We start from the raw sequence: 13850 nt of genomic DNA, 5'->3' as shown, positions 1-13850 counted from the left end.
GTGTCTGGATATTATTGTTCATTGGTGGAGTCAGAGGTAACTAATGTTGGAACAGAAAAGGGCCTTCCCTAAACTGTTTTCCCATGAAATTATCATAAATGTCTTAGTAAGATGATGAATTGAGATGACAAAGGAACCAGTGGCTCCAGCTCCCTCATAATTATTCAATTGTTTCTTAAAGCCTATTTGTCCTTCCGACTAATGTATATTTAAAATAAGATGAGATTTTTTTTCACTAAGGATGCAGGCATTACAACTGAATAAATGTGAAATGTAAGGATATACACAGTAGTCCAAAACCAGAATGTTGACATCCACGGATTGGAAGCTATTACGGGACACTGTAGGTTTTAAAGGGTAAGGAGGGTGGTTGCTAGTGTTGACCCCCAGCCGGCCACATGCATGTCACAAATGTTTGATTGGCACACACTCCCTGAGAGGAGGAGTTAGCGGGATTTCTCTTTTAGCTTGGTTGACTGCCGGTCTCTCTCTCCTGCTCTGGAGGCACAAGTTGCTTCTTCCCTAACCTCAACTTCATTCTTCAGGTACGTGAGATTTATGTCAAGCAATAATAGTAAAAGTTTCACAATATAATGTTGAACTTTTTCCTCTCTTATTTGGGCTTTGTACATTGGACACATTGCTTGAAGTTGTAAGAAGTTGTGGAATGTTGTTGTAATGACAGATCATTATGGTGAAGTCATTCAATTTAAGTTACAACTAAAATAAATCATATGTATTTTGGATGTCTTGATTGAACCAAAATAGTCAAAGGCGCATGAGGCCTGGTGTTAGTGCCTCAACATCTATAAAAGGCACATGGGGGTGAGCCGCTCCAGTGTTGCTATTTTTGGACAAACCGCTGATAAAATGTGACAGATGCAACGAGGGCTGCGTTGACGCACTCACTAGCTCCGGCATCACCTGGCACAACGCAGGCTTGAAAGGTGTCAGTGGCTTGCTCGTGCCTAAAGATACATTTTTCGAGGAACATCTTAGGTATTTCAACATGATAGGATGTTAGATCATTGTTAGCTTTTTTTGGCCAGTCAAATTGAAATAATTTATAGTTTTGTTTGATTCCCCTCAAAAGGTCTGGGTTGTGCTCTTCTGCCTCAGCCATGGCACCGAAAAAGAACAGGACGACCAAGAAGAGCAAAGGAGACATCAATGAGATAACAATCATGGTTGAGGACAGCCCTGTCAACAAGATCAACGGGCTGAACACACTGTTAGACGGAGGAAATGGGTTCAGCTGCATTTCCACCGAGGTTACGGATTCCGTCTATGCCCCCAACCTCCTGGAGGGTCTGAGCACCATGCGGCACGAGAGCTTCCTGTGCGATCTCACAGTGTCCACCAAGTCTAAGTCCTTTGACGTCCACAAGGTCGTCATGGCCTCATGCAGCGACTACATTCGCAACATCTTGAAAAAAGATTCCGCGCTGCAGAAAATCGACTTGACTGACCTCTCCCCTGTCGGCCTGGCTACAACGATCACATACGCATACTCGGGAAAGCTCACCTTGTCGCTCTACAGCATCGGCAGCACCATCGCGGCGGCCATGCTCTTGCAGATCGGCACCTTAGTGAAGATGTGCAGCGACTTCCTCATGCAGGAGCTCACTGTGGAGAACTGCATGTACGTGGCCAACATCGCAGATGCCTACAATCTTAAAGAAGCCAAGGAGGCGGCGCAGAAGTACATGCGGGAAAACTTTATAGAGTTCTCCGAGATGGAACAGTTCTTAAAGCTCACCTATGAGCAGATCAGCGACTTCCTCACAGACGATTCCCTGCGTCTTCCATCGGAGGTCACCGCTTTCCAGATCGCCATGAAGTGGTTGGACTTTGACGACAAGAGGTTGAAGTACGCTGCCGATCTCCTGACTCACATCCGCTTTGGCACCATCTCCGCGCAAGATCTTGTAAACCACATCCAGAGCGTGCCAAGGATGATGCAAGACCCCGAGTGCCACCGTCTTCTGGTGGATGCCATGAACTACCACCTGCTGCCATACCAGCAGAATATCCTCCAGTCCAGAAGGACAAGGGTGCGCGGTGGCCTCAAGGTGATACTGACTGTCGGAGGACGGCCCGCCTTGACGGAGAAGTCTCTTAGCAAGGAGGTTCTCTACAGAGATGTCGATAACGTGTGGAATCGCTTGACAGAAATGCCAGCCAAGAGCTTTAATCAGTGTGTGGCGGTCTTGGACGGTTTCCTGTATGTGGCTGGAGGCGAGGACCAGAATGATGCGAGGAACCAGGCCAAGCATGCCGTCAGCAACTTCTGCAGGTACAAATCTTTTCATTAGTGTGTTGCAGTTTTACGGGGAAAATGACCACATTTAAATATAGGAGAATCCTGCTTATATGCCAGTGTTTTGTTGAACATAACCATAGCCAAGGTGTGCCTGACTGTAGAATAACTCACATTTCAGTAAGCGTTTATATTACTTTAATAGTCACTGATATGAGACAATTGCAACTGATCAGCAGCACCTCTGCTGGTTGCAGCCAAGTACTGCACCGTATAGAGTAAAGATTAACCCCATTTGCCTCCTTCAGGTATGACCCCCGCTTTAACACTTGGATCCACCTGAATAACATGATCCAAAGACGCACCCACTTCAGCCTCAGCACCTTCAACGGTCTACTCTTCGCCATCGGAGGCCGTAACACAGACGGTGTCCAGGCTTCGGTGGAGTGCTACGTGCCATCGTCCAACCAGTGGCAAATGAAATCGCCAATGGAGGTGCCCCGCTGCTGTCACGGCAGCTCGGTCATTGACGGCAAGATCCTGGTTTCGGGAGGCTACATCAACAACGCCTACTCCAGAGCCGTGTGCTCGTACGACCCGTCCACCGACAGCTGGCAGGATAAAAGCAGCCTGAGCTCGCCTCGAGGTTGGCACTGTGCCGCCACAGTGGGCGACCGCGCCTATGTCATCGGTGGCAGTCAGCTGGGAGGTCGCGGAGAGAGGGTGGACGTCCTGGCAGTGGAATCCTTCAACCCTCATTCGGGGCAGTGGAGCTACTGCACTCCTCTTCACACGGGCGTAAGCACGGCCGGTATTTCCATTTTGAACAACAAGATATATCTACTCGGGGGCTGGAACGAGGGCGAGAAGAAGTACAAGAAGTGCATTCAGGTGTACAACCCTGACCTCAATGAATGGACTGACGATGATGAATTGCCAGAAGCGACAGTGGGCATTTCCTGCTGCGTTGTCACCATACCCGCAAAGAAAACAACACGAGAATCAAGAGCCAGCTCTGTTTCCTCTGCACCAGTCAGTATATAGGCATTAGATAGCCAGGTACTTTACCTGCTTGTATAGGACTCTAATTGTCTGTTGCATTAATATCGCTCTATGGTTTTGTCAAGTGGCGGAAAAGCGTCTTTAACTGGGTCTTTTATGTTAATGAGACAGACAAACTTTCCATAGTCATCCATTACAACAATCAGGTTAATGTTAGAAATGTGTTTCTCTACGGGGCCAATTTAGATGTTAGTATTTCCATACATCCATTTTCTATACCGCTTATCCTCAACAGCTGACTTCGGGCTTAGAATTGGCAGATATAAACAAACAACCATTGACAATCCAGAGTCTGCAATTAACCGAACATGCATGTTTTTTTTGCAAAACCCAGAGACGCACGGGTAGAACACGCAAACTCCACACAGAGATGTCCAAACGGAGATTTGAACCGAGATCTCCTGACTCTCTGGCCTACATCTAACCACTAAGACACCACGCAGCCATATCAGTATTTCATTAGCCCTTATTCTGAACAGTCCATCTTTTACCTATTGTACCTAAAATTTAAAGATGCTACAGAAGAAGGGCTACTGTTGATATTTCAATAGCCCTTATTCTGTTGCATCTTTAAATAAAAGGTAAAGATGGGCAATTCAAAGTATGACGCAGATGAGAGGGAAGGTGCAGCAGCATGAGAAAAAAGCTATTTTTAAATAAATTGATTTTAATCTGGAATGAACATAAAAATCCACAAAATATGCTCCTGAAAATGTTTGGAGGAGCATCCCCGCACATATTATATTCTCAAGGAGAGGTTAACTGTACAAAACCTTTTTTTTACATTATATACGTAAAAAAAATCTTGCTACTAAAAGGGTTTGCAAGGCTTTTTAGAAACATGGTTCCTTCATTATGGAAAATGACATACACCGTAAACAAGTTCATGATGAACACTTTGCCTACAATATATGAACACATTTTATGTGGGCCAATAAAAACGAAATTTTGACCCATTTTGGGTCTTAAAACCCTGAGTTTGAGAAACCCTGATTTATGGTGATTACAGAGCTCAGATACTTAAGGAGGAAAAACGCTGGAATAAATGGGGCAACACCTGCCAGGAGTAGGTGTTGTAAATTGTCGTCATCAACAGCATCGGTGAGTAGAAGAAATGTTGCAAGGATGGGGATGATGAATGTGTTTAGAAAACTATTTTGTAAAAAAAAAATATACATATACTGTATCAGGAGATGATGTTTCTGCCTGGGTTGTCATGGAAATAATAATTTTCATGGTTGCTCATGATTTTTATTTTTTTTTTCTAAATTAAAGAAGTTACATAACACGAGGAGTTCTGCTGTTGTCGTTTATCTAAAATTGTTGCATTTGCATGATCCAGTGAACCTGCTTAAGAACTACTTTTACAGTTGAAATTGTAATATTTGTTCATTGTATTATTGTATTCCTAACAGTCAATTATTTTCATTTTGTAGCATGTCTATTGGCTACACTACTTCCAGTAGGCTAAATGTACAGTATGTTGTTGTTGTTGTTGTTTTTTGTCCAATCATATTCCAGCGTCTATGTGTTTCCAAGCCGATCTTAACAAATTAGATCTCAGATTTGTTCCTCAATGACTGCACAATAATGTAAGTGTTACCCGGATTTCAAAAATATTAGTCTTAACGCTGTTATTTCCTTGAAGAAAAGTTCAAATATGAAAAAAACATCAAAAGGGGAAAACAGCCGTTAAAATCCCTCACCTGCCTAATTTCAGTTTAAACAAGCAAATTAATTATTACAGTTAATTTAAAAAATATATAATTTAGGTAAACCATATGCACTTATGTTAAATATGAGCATACGGTATGTGTTGTGTTGAGTTGAGTTTGAGTTTATATCGAACATGCATGCATGCATACAACATGATACATCACAATCTCCAGTTCCTCCATTCAACATGTTCGAAAAGGAGTAGCAAGAAGCAGAGCTTATATAATCCAACCCTTTTTCCTTTACATAGCAGATGCTAAAACTTTTTTTCACTTCCTGTTCTCAGCTTATTCACAATATACTCCATAAATAAAAACATTGAAAATAAATAAATAAATAAATAATAATTGGTGAAGTATGTTATATTTCATAAGGTGAGATGAGTATGATTATCTTGAAAATGAATGGATGGATGAGATAAATTCAGAATGTTTATCATGGTTCTTCTTTGTACTTTGTAAACACTTACAGTAAAAGTTTGAAGAGTTTCTTGAAGTGGATTATACTAGTACATTGTTTGATTTCTTTGATTAATACATTACATACGTAATTTAATTCCACATACATACTGAAAGTCTTAAGTGTTGTACGTGCGTACAAATGTTTTAAATTACATTTGTACATTTTTCTCTAATGTGTTGATCTCATGTACTATTAACAACTACAAAACTTAACAAGTCAAGTAATAATAATGTGCAGCATTAACCTTGGAAAGAGGACTTCAATGGTACACCATTAGCAGCTTTTCCAAATTTTCTTGGATAAATGTCCGCCGTTTGGACATTATTGGTGTTGAACTAATTCGGCTTCAGTATGGTGCAGACTAGTAGTGCTGAGCTCAAATGGCTTTGCCAAGTAGGCGACACGCTTGGTCACGTCTTTGATCATTTCTCTCTTTAGAGTCAATGAATAACATACACTTATTTTCAGTACTGTCCTTCGAACTCACTTCCTTCCTTCCCATAGTTGGAAAACAAAGTTATGTCGATGTGTTGCTATAAGCTAATGCTAGCAAGTTAGGCTGGATGGTTAGGGCAGATCACGGTGATATTTGCTATGTATGCCAACTAATGGCAGGGATGCTTTTCTTTCAACCTTAAGAATATATATATATATATATATATATATATATATATATATATATATATACATATATATATATATATATATATATATATATATATACATATATATGCATTTATATACACACATATACATATATACATATTCATATATACATGTATACATATACATATATATATACATATATAAATATACATGTACATATATATACATATACATATATATATATACCTATATGTACATATATACATATATATACATATGTATACATATATACATACATATATATATACATACATATATATGTATATATATATATATATATATATATATGTATGTATATATGTATACATATGTGTATATGTATATATATGTGTATATATGTATATATATACTGTTGTGTTTAAAATTATTTAACCCCCACACAATTTTGGTGTTTTAGCAAGTTGGACATTTATTCCGTATTTTGTTCACAGTCATATCAAAGAAATATGCATTAAATAGACATATATATATATATATATATATATATATATATATATATATATATATATATATATATATATATATATATATATATATATATACATATGTATATATATATATATATATATATATAGCATTTTGTTCTGATCTGTACTGTAAAGTTTAAATTTGAATGACAATAAAAGGAAGTCCAAGTCCAAGTCACATGATATAAGGTCCAAGAGAGTGTGAAGGAGAAGCGCCACAACTCCCTGCAGGACTTGTAAAGGGACATTCACCAGATTACCAACCGTATAATTTGAGAAACAATATATACTTTGTAAAATACAATGGAAAGTTGACGCCCTCTAGGCGTTTGTGTGAATGTTGTAAACAGCTATTTGAATCGCTGTGAGACATGTTCACTCGCACATCCACGGCCTGTCAGTAATTCAGAAGACATACATAAGGTGTAAGAGAAAAGTTCCCGTACTGTTGATGTACAGAGTGTAGAGAGTACGGAGGTTTTTTTCATCCCACTTTTCCAAGCTCAACAGGCATCTAAAATGAACAAGTTACAACACCTCAGCTACAAAAAGGCCATTTATAAATAAAAAATGAAAAAAAGAGGATCTGAAGAAATTTTCTCCCGAAAATCTCCGGAAATTCAGCAGAGCTGGGGGCCACGCCCCCTCCAGCTCCGTGCAGACCTGAGTGGGGACAGCCTGTTTTCGCGTCCGCTTTCCCATTATACAAACAACTTGCCTGCCCAATCACGTTACAACATCTACGGATTTTAATAAAAAACTGCACACACAAAGAGACGAAGCAGAAGAACGAGGAAGTTACAGCCATGGCGACGCCGTCTGTAATAGAGTGATTTTATGTTGTCTGTTGCCATCTCCTGGTGAATGTTGGCTATAGCGTTATGGGGTTGCTTTTTGATTGGCCGACGATTTACGTGGTGTTGCGCACCTGACGGCTAGTCACTCTCGCCAGTACGCAAATGGCAGTACAAAGGCTACTCTAATAGTGAAAGGTAAGTGTTTTTATTGTGTGTTTTTTTTAGTAACCAGCAAGCACAGTACAGTTAGTACAACAACCTTATTTTTATTACTGTGTATTTGATAGGTGCCGTCTGAAATTCAACTATTTATTTTATTTATATATATAATAAAATAAATATATATAGCTAGAATTCACTGAAAGTCAAGTATTTCATATATATATATATATATATATATATATATATATATATATATATATATATATATATATATATATATATATATATATATATATATGAAATACTCAAGTTGGTGAATTGTAGATGTAAATATACTCTTCCACTCTTAACCACACCCCCTGCCCCGACCACGCCCCCAACCATGCCTCCGCCCCACCCACGACCACGCCCTCCACCTCCCGAAATCGGAGGTCTCACGGTTGGCAAGTATGGATGTCACAATAGCAATTTTTAGGCACGCAAACGGTTCGTACCAGGGACAAGAAAGAGATAAAGGGTGACTGTGGCTCCTCCTCCTCGACCCACATGAAACTTAAAACCTGCCGTTTTATGTCTTCTGCTTCGAACACATCGTCATTTGGCACCCTCGTTGCCACAAAATGTAACTCTGTCAAACACGACAAAATTGAACTTGACCCTTTTGAATAGTTTTTACCTCCGTTTTTATGGTTTATTGAGTTAGCACTGGATGGATACGTGGACATGACAAAGGAGGTATTTGACACCTCGAAGAGTTTACATGTTGTGTTTTTTGTTCAATCCCAGAAAGAATGTGATTTAAAGTTTAATCTTGGCTTTGTAGATACACTGAGACAAAGTTGTGCTCATTGTGTTTTTGAAGCGGCACCAATTTCCTCAGAATTTTGTGACGGTGCAGCGGGAGAAGGAGACGGCAGTGAGACGGTGACGTCGTTAGCTGTCAGCGTATTTATTAACAGCAACAAATGTAAGTGAGGTGTGTGCGTAATCCAAATAGATGAAGTGAGACTATGTGTGGTAAGTATACTGTATGTGAGTGGTTAGCATCGGGTGTTGAAGGTGCGTGTTGATATCGAGGCGGAAGTCCAAAGAAGGGAAAAGCAGGCTCGGAAGTCGTGTTCAGTAGGCAGGCATGAGGTCGATATCCAGAGAGGCAAGAAGAAGTACAGAGGGGAGCCGGGAAGACGAGACACACAGCTCGACAACGAGGAAAGACGACGGGAAGCTGGATAACGAAACAACACGGGACACAATGAACACGATGGGGAGGGAACATAGAGAGAGAATATGCACATATGAGAAGACTGGAGCTGTAATGTGCTTACTGTACGAGTAGCAATGTTCTGGCACTGGCTCTCAGGACGCGCTGGCTTTTGAAGGCAGATTGCTCATCACGTGCAGGTGTGTTGACTGCTGATGACCGCAGCCGAGGGGGAATGCCCTTGGGCGTGGCCCGCGGTGCGCTCAGCATAGCGCACAAGAGAATGACAGGCGGCAGGAGTGTGAACCATAACACATTTTCAAAGTGTTTTGTCCAGGGGATTATTTGTGATTTGTACGGTTTCAGAATGTGTTCAATCAATCAATCAATCAATGTTTATTTATATAGCCCCAAATCACAAATGTCTCAAAGGACTGCACAAATCATTACGACTACAACATCCTCGGAAGAACCCACAAAAGGGTTTGTTCTACTTTTGGCCTAAGTAAAACAAACAACAACCTGGCGTTGTCTTTATTTTTAAGTTATCATGCCATGAATTTACCATTCCGGCCTACTTGGGAATAGATTTTCCTCCATGCGGCCCCTGAGCTCAAATTACTTTGACACCCTTGATCTAAAAGGATGTCTCTAGGAACGCCTCAGTAATGTAAATCACAAGTTTGGACCCCAATGTTCTGTGTTTGCCAACAAGGTTAAAATGTCAATTCAAGGATCTGCCAATGTGTTGACAGTGGTCCAAGTTCCTCTCTAAAACAGGTGCGCTGAAATCTTTTTAGGAACTTATTGCAAAAATGTTTTTCTCCCAAGTTTTGAAGCCAACACACAGTATGTGACGTCATTCCCGAGCGGGATTTGGCCAGTAGAATAGCATTGTTTTAGGGAGTCAGGAAAATGGAAGGCATGATTGATTGATTGATTGAGAAGTTTATTGACACCTTAAAGAATGAAAATGTGTTATTGGTTAGAAAGGGCGAGTAAAAAACATCTCTGCAATAATTTCCATTGTTACCATCATGTTTAGCAAAAGTCCAAATCCGCTGTGTATTATTCGAGCATGGCATGGTTCAAAGGTTTACACCAGCTCTATTTTATATCAGGTCTTTTTATTTGAAAAGTCCTGCATATTTTCTTTGTGTTTGTACCACCATTATCTCTTGTAGCAGGATCTTTCACAGTGTCACCTGCTAAGCAGTTAAACCTGTCCTTCCACATCAATTATTCACAGTAGAAATAGATCCTTTTTCTGCCTAGAAGCCCTTTTAATTTTGTGGGAGTTCTTGTTCGATTGTTCCGCTCCCTTGACATGTGACTCCTGAGTCAGCCTCTTTGTTTCCTCCTGTTTTTAAAGAATTTTTTATTTTTTTTTTTACTTGAAAGGGGTCTCTATTAGTGGCGCCTTTTACAGCTGCACAATTTTGCAGTGTACTTTGTACCAAGTTTATTGTAAGCTCATTGAGACGGACCAGTCTAGGCTGATTAGACTGATTAGACTCTCTGTTGCGTGTATTTGGTTGTTTTGTTTTAACGTTGTTTTCTTTTATTTGTCATGTTCATTATCCTGCTGGCCCCTCCCTTGACGAACTGAGCAAGCATGAGTAAGCTTTCTCTCTTTCAGAAGCCACAGCCAAAGGTTTACCTTTTACCTTTTTTGTTGTATTCTAAAATATTTTACCGAATACAAAGACCTTATTGTGCGTGCATGCCTGATTTAATACATACTGTAGCAAAAAAGAAGGAAATAAATAGGAGACAGCCAATTCAACAATACATGAATTTACCATGAATTGATTAACATGGACCCCGACTTAAACAAGTTTAAAACTTATTCGGGTGTTACCATTTAGTGGTCAATGGTATGGAATATGTACTGTACTGTGCAATCTGCTAATAAAAGTTTTAATCAATCAATCACATTCATTACTATTTTATAAGCCTCTCTGGTATTTGGGTCAGATGTTGGTTAACTTTTGGACTGGGAATGGATGTTTGCAGTGTCATGCTTATATTTGGCTTTTGTCGTCATAGTGTTACAATGTATAAAAGGTTGTGGAAAAGCTAATATTAAAGATAATTACAGATAAATACAAAATAAATTATGTATTGAAAAATAGAAGCTAACAGGGGGTGCTGGAGCCTATCTATATTTTGCATATTTCAATAGACTAATGCAATCATTAATTTAATGTTATTTAAAGGAAATGAAATATATTGTCGGTTAGCAACATTGCTATAATGTTGATGTTCCAGATCTATGTTGTTAAATTACTGTCTAAATAATAATAGTGACCGAATTGCTCAGCGTTACAACCAAAAAGAATATAGTATAATGACACTAATTATAATAAAATGCCATTGTTCTATGACAACAGGAGAAGAAAACTGTCAATATAAAAACACCAAAATTCCGGAAAAACAATGGGAATCGGGTTCAGAAATGTTTTTTTCTCTCAATTTCTCTGAGTCTCCAATACTTTATATGTGTGTGTGTGTATATATATATGTGTATATGTGTATATGTGGATATATATATATATATCTATATATATATATATATATATATATATATATATATATACATATATATATATATATATATATATATATATATATATATATATATATATATATATATATATACATGTATACATATATATATATATATGTATATATATATGTATAGCACTTTTCTACCTTATATATATATATATACGTATATATGTTATATATATATATATATATATATATATATATATATATATATATATATACGTATATAAATATATTTATGTACTGCATATATATATATGTATGTATATGTATTTATATAAATGTATTTATATATGTATTGTATATATATACATATATCTACATAGATATGTATATCACATTAAACATGTATACAGTATTTTATACCTATTTACAGATACCTCATAATTCAGATCTCTAAAATGGTCTTTTCTTCATACATGCATAGCATCATTCATAAATGTCATTAACACGTGATAATTAAAAAAATACATTTAATCATGAAAGAGAAATGGAAGGAGAGAAACATTGCAAGAAGACTTAATGGTATAACCTGATTTATACGGGAGTTTTTGCACTGGTACTACACTTTGGTACAACATAAATATTATATAAAAAAAATAATACATTATTTGTCTATGTTCCTATTTTATATGATGTAAAATTATACATATAACATTTTTCTATCAATATGTATATAGGAATAATAATGGAACCCAAGTGAGGTATACGTGTTTTTGTGAAGAAGAGGTATAGAAAATACTACTTTATTTTAGGTTGTATAATTCAGTGGTTCTCAAATGGGGGTGCGCGTACCCCTGGGGGTAAATGGTAAAATGGTAAATGGGTTGTACTTGTATAGCACTTTTCTACCCCTTTTTAAAGATCCAAAAGCGCTTTGACAGTATTTCCACATTCACCCATTCACACACACACATTCACACACTGACGGCGGGAGCTGCCATGCAAGGCGCTCACCAAGACCCATCAGGAGCAAGTGTCTTGCCCAAGGACACAACGGACGTGACTAGGATGGTAGAAGGTGGGGATTGAGCCAGTAACCCCCAGATTACTGGCACAGCCACTTTACCAACTTCGCCAAGCCTTCGGTTCTTGAAGGCATGCCAAAGGGTACGTGAGATTTTTCAAAAATATTCTAAAATTAGCAACAATTAAAAAATCCTTTATAAATATATTTATTGAATAATACTTCAACAAAATATGAATGTATGTTCATGAACTGACTTCTACATTATTAATTGAACAAATTGCAAAAGATTCAGCAACACAGATGTCCAGAATACTGTGTAATTATGCGATTAAAGCAGACTACTTATAGCTTGGATCGGGCTGGAAAAAAATGTCCGCTACAACCGGTGACGTCAAACGCAGGCGTCATCATACCTCGACGTTTTCAACAGGACACTTGGCGGGAAATTTAAAATTGCAATTTAGTAAACTAAAGCGGCCGTATTGGCATGTGTTGCAACATTAATATTTCATCATTGATATATAAACTATCGGACTGCATGGTCGGTAGTAGTGGGTTTCAGTAGGCATTTAAATTCACTTATTGAAAATCCATTTCTTTTCTTTCTTCCACAAAGTAATCACGTTTGGTTCTTGACTTAAACCTTCAAAATATTTTTGGGAAATAATATAAGTTTTATTTTCATTGTATTACCTTTTTTAAAGGCCTACTGAAACCCACTACTACCGACCACGCAGTCTGATAGTTTATATATCAATGATAAAATATTAAAATTGCAACACATGCCAATACGGCCTTTTTAGTTTACTAAATTGCCATTTTTAATTTCCCGCGAATTTCTTGTTGAAAACGTCGCGGAATGATGACGCGTGCTTGTGACGTCACGGACTGTCAGGAAATATTAGCAGCTGCACCACTCGTGGCTAAAAGTCGTCTGCTTTAATCGCATAATTACACAGTATTTTGGACATCGGTGTTGCTGAATATTTTGCAATTTGTTCATTTAATAATGGAGACTATAAAGAACAATGCTGTTGGTGGAAAGCGGTGTATTGCAGCTGTCTTTAGCACCGAGACACAGACAAAGTTTCTTTGTTTGTTGTGAAACGGAGCGGTCAAGCGAACATGTTTTCTCTACGTCAACCAGCATGTTTTTGAATGGGGAAATTGTGATATATATCTTACCGGAGAAATCATTGAATTATTCGTCGTCCTGCAACAGCGGCAGCTGTGAGCTTGCCTCCTCGGCTTCTCTCTGAGACACTTCGTGTTCACCGCAGCCATCCGACCTTGTGGTATGTCTTTACAATCTTTAAATCTTATTAAAACAATAAGCAGATAAGGGATCTTTCAGAATTATCCTAGTAAATGTGTCTAATTACATCTGAAACGCTCACACTGCCGTCGCCCGGAGCCATCGCTTTTTTTTTTTTTTCTATTCCTTCACCGTTAATATCCTAATTCACACATCTTCCACCCTCACTCAAATTATCAATCAATCAATCAATGTTTACTT

General features: G+C 38.2%; 1 protein-coding gene across 2 annotated transcripts; it reads left to right on the top strand.

Moving 5' to 3' along the window:
• Positions 1-394: 394 nt before the first annotated feature.
• On the top strand, positions 395-4613 carry klhl31 (kelch-like family member 31). 2 transcript variants are annotated; one of them, XM_061910321.1, is made up of 3 exons: positions 395-545; positions 1094-2296; positions 2569-4613. In XM_061910321.1, the coding sequence occupies exons 2-3, from the start codon at positions 1122-1124 to the stop codon at positions 3302-3304; spliced, it is 1911 nt and encodes a 636-aa protein (XP_061766305.1). In that variant the 5' UTR covers positions 395-545; positions 1094-1121; the 3' UTR covers positions 3305-4613. The 2 variants fall into 2 exon arrangements, with proteins under 2 accessions (XP_061766305.1, XP_061766306.1); XM_061910322.1 differs by lacking the exon at positions 395-545 and adding an exon at positions 869-999.
• The last annotated feature ends 9237 nt before the right edge of the window (positions 4614-13850 follow it).

Source organism: Nerophis ophidion, linkage group LG09, assembly GCF_033978795.1.
Source record: "Nerophis ophidion isolate RoL-2023_Sa linkage group LG09, RoL_Noph_v1.0, whole genome shotgun sequence".
NCBI classification, from domain to species: domain Eukaryota; kingdom Metazoa; phylum Chordata; class Actinopteri; order Syngnathiformes; family Syngnathidae; genus Nerophis; species Nerophis ophidion.
The sequence above is the reverse complement of the archived record's forward strand: the minus strand, read 5'-3'. Positions and strand labels throughout refer to the sequence as shown.

What these genes read in the sequence shown, in the direction of transcription:
- klhl31 (XM_061910321.1), top strand. Translation starts at nt 1,122, where the DNA reads ATGGCACCGAAAAAGAACAGGACGACCAAGAAGAGCAAAGGAGACATC. An exon ending in GCCGTCAGCAACTTCTGCAG is followed by an intron (nt 2,297 to 2,568) that starts GTACAAATCTTT and finishes TGCCTCCTTCAG; the next exon opens with GTATGACCCCCGCTTTAACA.